This window comes from Eimeria acervulina, genomic scaffold, assembly GCF_000499425.1.
Source record: "Eimeria acervulina Houghton genomic scaffold, Eah_scaff612, whole genome shotgun sequence".
NCBI classification, from domain to species: Eukaryota; Apicomplexa; class Conoidasida; order Eucoccidiorida; family Eimeriidae; genus Eimeria; species Eimeria acervulina.
Genome location: NW_013549691.1, coordinates 17,539 through 20,464, shown reverse-complemented (window position 1 = coordinate 20,464; position 2,926 = coordinate 17,539). Strand labels below are relative to the sequence as shown.

At 46.5% G+C, this 2,926-nt stretch overlaps 1 protein-coding gene across 1 annotated transcript in view; it reads left to right on the top strand.

The window, feature by feature from the left end:
• Positions 1 to 1,280: 1,280 nt before the first annotated feature.
• Positions 1,281 to 2,926, top strand: part of EAH_00044440 (hypothetical protein, conserved) — a gene marked incomplete at both ends in the record, with an annotated part of 3,051 nt that continues 1,405 nt past the window's right edge. The window contains one exon of the mRNA XM_013394855.1: positions 1,281 to 2,730. Within this exon, the coding sequence (XP_013250309.1) occupies positions 1,281 to 2,730 (1,450 nt within the window). The remainder of the gene's footprint in view (positions 2,731 to 2,926) is intronic.

Below are 2,926 nucleotides of genomic sequence, written 5' to 3'. Positions count from 1 at the left end.
TAATAATAATATAATAATAATAATAATAATAATAATATAATAATAATAATAATAATAATAATATAATAATAATAATAATAATAATAAACAGCATCTGCAGCACTTCTTATGCAGTCTACAGCTAAATATATAAACGCAAAAAAACAAATTTGTATATTCATCGCAGCAGATAAAAGCAGCAGCTGCACGATGTATATAATAAATAATATTTTATTTATTTATTTATATTTATTTTTATGTTTATTTTAATTATATTTAATAAATGCAACAACAAATTTTTATTTGTTTTTATCAGGGATGCGACTTCTCTGATTTGTTTCAAATGTTCATAGTGCTGCTGCAGCAAATGATGTTCTTTATCTTCTATAAACATATAAATAAATAAATAAATAAATAAATAAATAAATAAATAAATAAATATATGATTAGTAAGACAACCCCAACACCCTATGCCGCCAGACGCGGTTTAAATCTGTATATACAAAATATTTTTATATATTAACATATATAATATACATATAATATATATAATATATATACATAATATATATCTATTATATATATATTCTTATAAGTGAAGACAGCTGCAGATATCTATAAAGGGTTAGTAGAGATAAACTAAATATAATAATTCAAGTGTATGCAGCAGCCTTAGGTATATAAAAAATAAAGACAGCTGCTGCTGCACTCAGAGAAGAAGGTGTTGGTGCTTCACTCTCAATTAAATATCAAAATAATCTTTAAAATAACATTTAAATGTAAATTTATTGATAAATATATTATTATATTTATATATATTTATATATATATATATATATATATAGAAGCATGCCTACGCTGGGGCTGTGTACAACAACCACACCTCCTCTCGGGTGTACATACACCGCAGTATTTTGCTCTTTTATAACTTTTTTAGTTTTTCTTCAGAGCTAAGCTAACAATACACTCGAATTCAAATATTCATACAGCAATAAGAAGGACCCCACAGAAAGCAGCGATACACAGCAGCACCGCCCCCCAGCAGCGCAGCAGCAGCAGCAGCAGCAGCAACGGCAGCAGCAACAGCAGCTGCTGCAGAGGCAACGATTTTCAGCATCGGCAGCAGCGGCGCAGCACCAGCAACAGCGGGAACAGCAGCAACAACAGCGGGAACAGCAGCAACAACTGCTGCTGCTGCAGCAAGTGCAGCAGCAGCAGGTGCTGCAGCAGCACCACTGGGTCGGGTTTTCTTGCTAGAAGCCAATACTATAAATCTTAGCTGCAGCAAGTGTAACTCTACGATGAACACACAGCAGGCAGCAGCAGCAGCAATTGCTGCTGCTGCTCCTTCTGAAACGCCACACGCTGCTGCTGCTGTTGCTGCAGCAGCCGCAGCAACAGCAGAAACAGCAGCGACAGCAGCAACAGTAGCAACAGCATCAACAGCGGATCCGAGCGAGACAGGAGCAGCACCAGCAGCAGCACCAGCAGCAGCACCAGCAGCAGCACCAGCAGCACATGCTGCTACCTCAGCCTCAACTGTTAAGCGCGCTGCTCTCTCTGCCTTAAGGGCAGCAGATGCCTCCCCCGCTAAGCGTCTCCATCTCGAGAAGCAGCAGCAAGTGCAGCAGCAGCAAGAGCAGCAGCAGCAAGAGCAGCAGCAACAACAGCAGCAACAAGAGCAGCAGCAGCAGCAGCAGCAACATTCTCCTTTGTTTCGATCTGAAGCCACACCGCTGAGGAGCTGCAGGCCTCACAATACAGAGGGAGAGGAGGCAGCAGCAAGCCCCTTCTCTGGTCCTCTTCCTGCAGGAGCAGCAGCAGCAGCAGCAGCAGCAGCAGCAGCAGATGCTGCGTCTCCCATCGGTTCTCCAGTACCGCCTCGGCGCGTTCAGCAGCAGCAGCAGCAGCAGCAGCAGCAGCAGCAGCAGCAAAATGGTTTTGCTGCGATATCTACTCCTGTGGCCTCTAACAAAGCTAGATCTGCTGCTACTGGCGCCTCACTCCTCAGCAGCAGCAGCAGCAGCAGCAGCAGCAGCAGCAGCAGCAGCAGCAGCAGTGAGGAGTGCAGCCTAGAGGCTATCCCGGCTCCGTTTAGAAAAGGTTATGTATGTACAGTAAAAGCTGCCGGCCCCCTTAGAGTTGCTGAGTTAGCAGCACTGTTTGCTCTGTGGGGCGATCTGAGAGCCCCTGTGCCGCTGCTGCAGTTGGTTGGTGCTGCAGGCTCAGGGAAGAGCTTCTTGCTGCGGCTGCTGCTGCAGCACAGCTCTGTTGCTCATGGTTATGCTGATGCTGCTGCTGCTGCTGCTGTCGATGGTGCAGCAGGGAGGCAGCTACTCTACCTTCATCTGCTGCGATCTCTTGCTGCTTCTCTTAAAGACGAAGCGGAGGCTTGCTGCGAACCCTTGTTTAAACTGCAGCAGCAGCAGCAGCAACAACAACAACAGCAACAGCAGCAGGAACGGAAGGACAAGGGACTCAATGATACTAAGGAGAAGCTGCAGCAGCAGCTCCGCACGCTGCAGCAGCAGCACAAGTTGCTGCTGCAGGAGTGCAGCAAAGCTTCAAAGTCTCGTGTAAGTGCTGCAGATGGATTCATAGAAATGTTGGTGCGGCTGCTTGGGGCATCTGCTGCTGCTCTCCGCGCCGCTGCAGCAGCAGCAGCAACAGCAGCAGGATCAGCAGCAACAGCAGCAGCCGCAGCAGCAGCTGCTGCAGCGCACCAGGAAGCAACAGACCGAGCAGGAAGAAGTGTGCTGCTAGCAGTAGATAGCACTGAAGCCCTTCGCCAGCTGCTGCCGGAGCTGCTGCAGGCGCTGCTGCGGCTTCCAGAGTTATTATACAGCGAAGCAGAAGCTGTTGCTCCTGCAACAACAACAACAACAACCAGCAGCAGCAGCAGCAGCAGCAGCAGCAGCAGCAGCAGCAGCAGCAGCAGCAGCAGGGG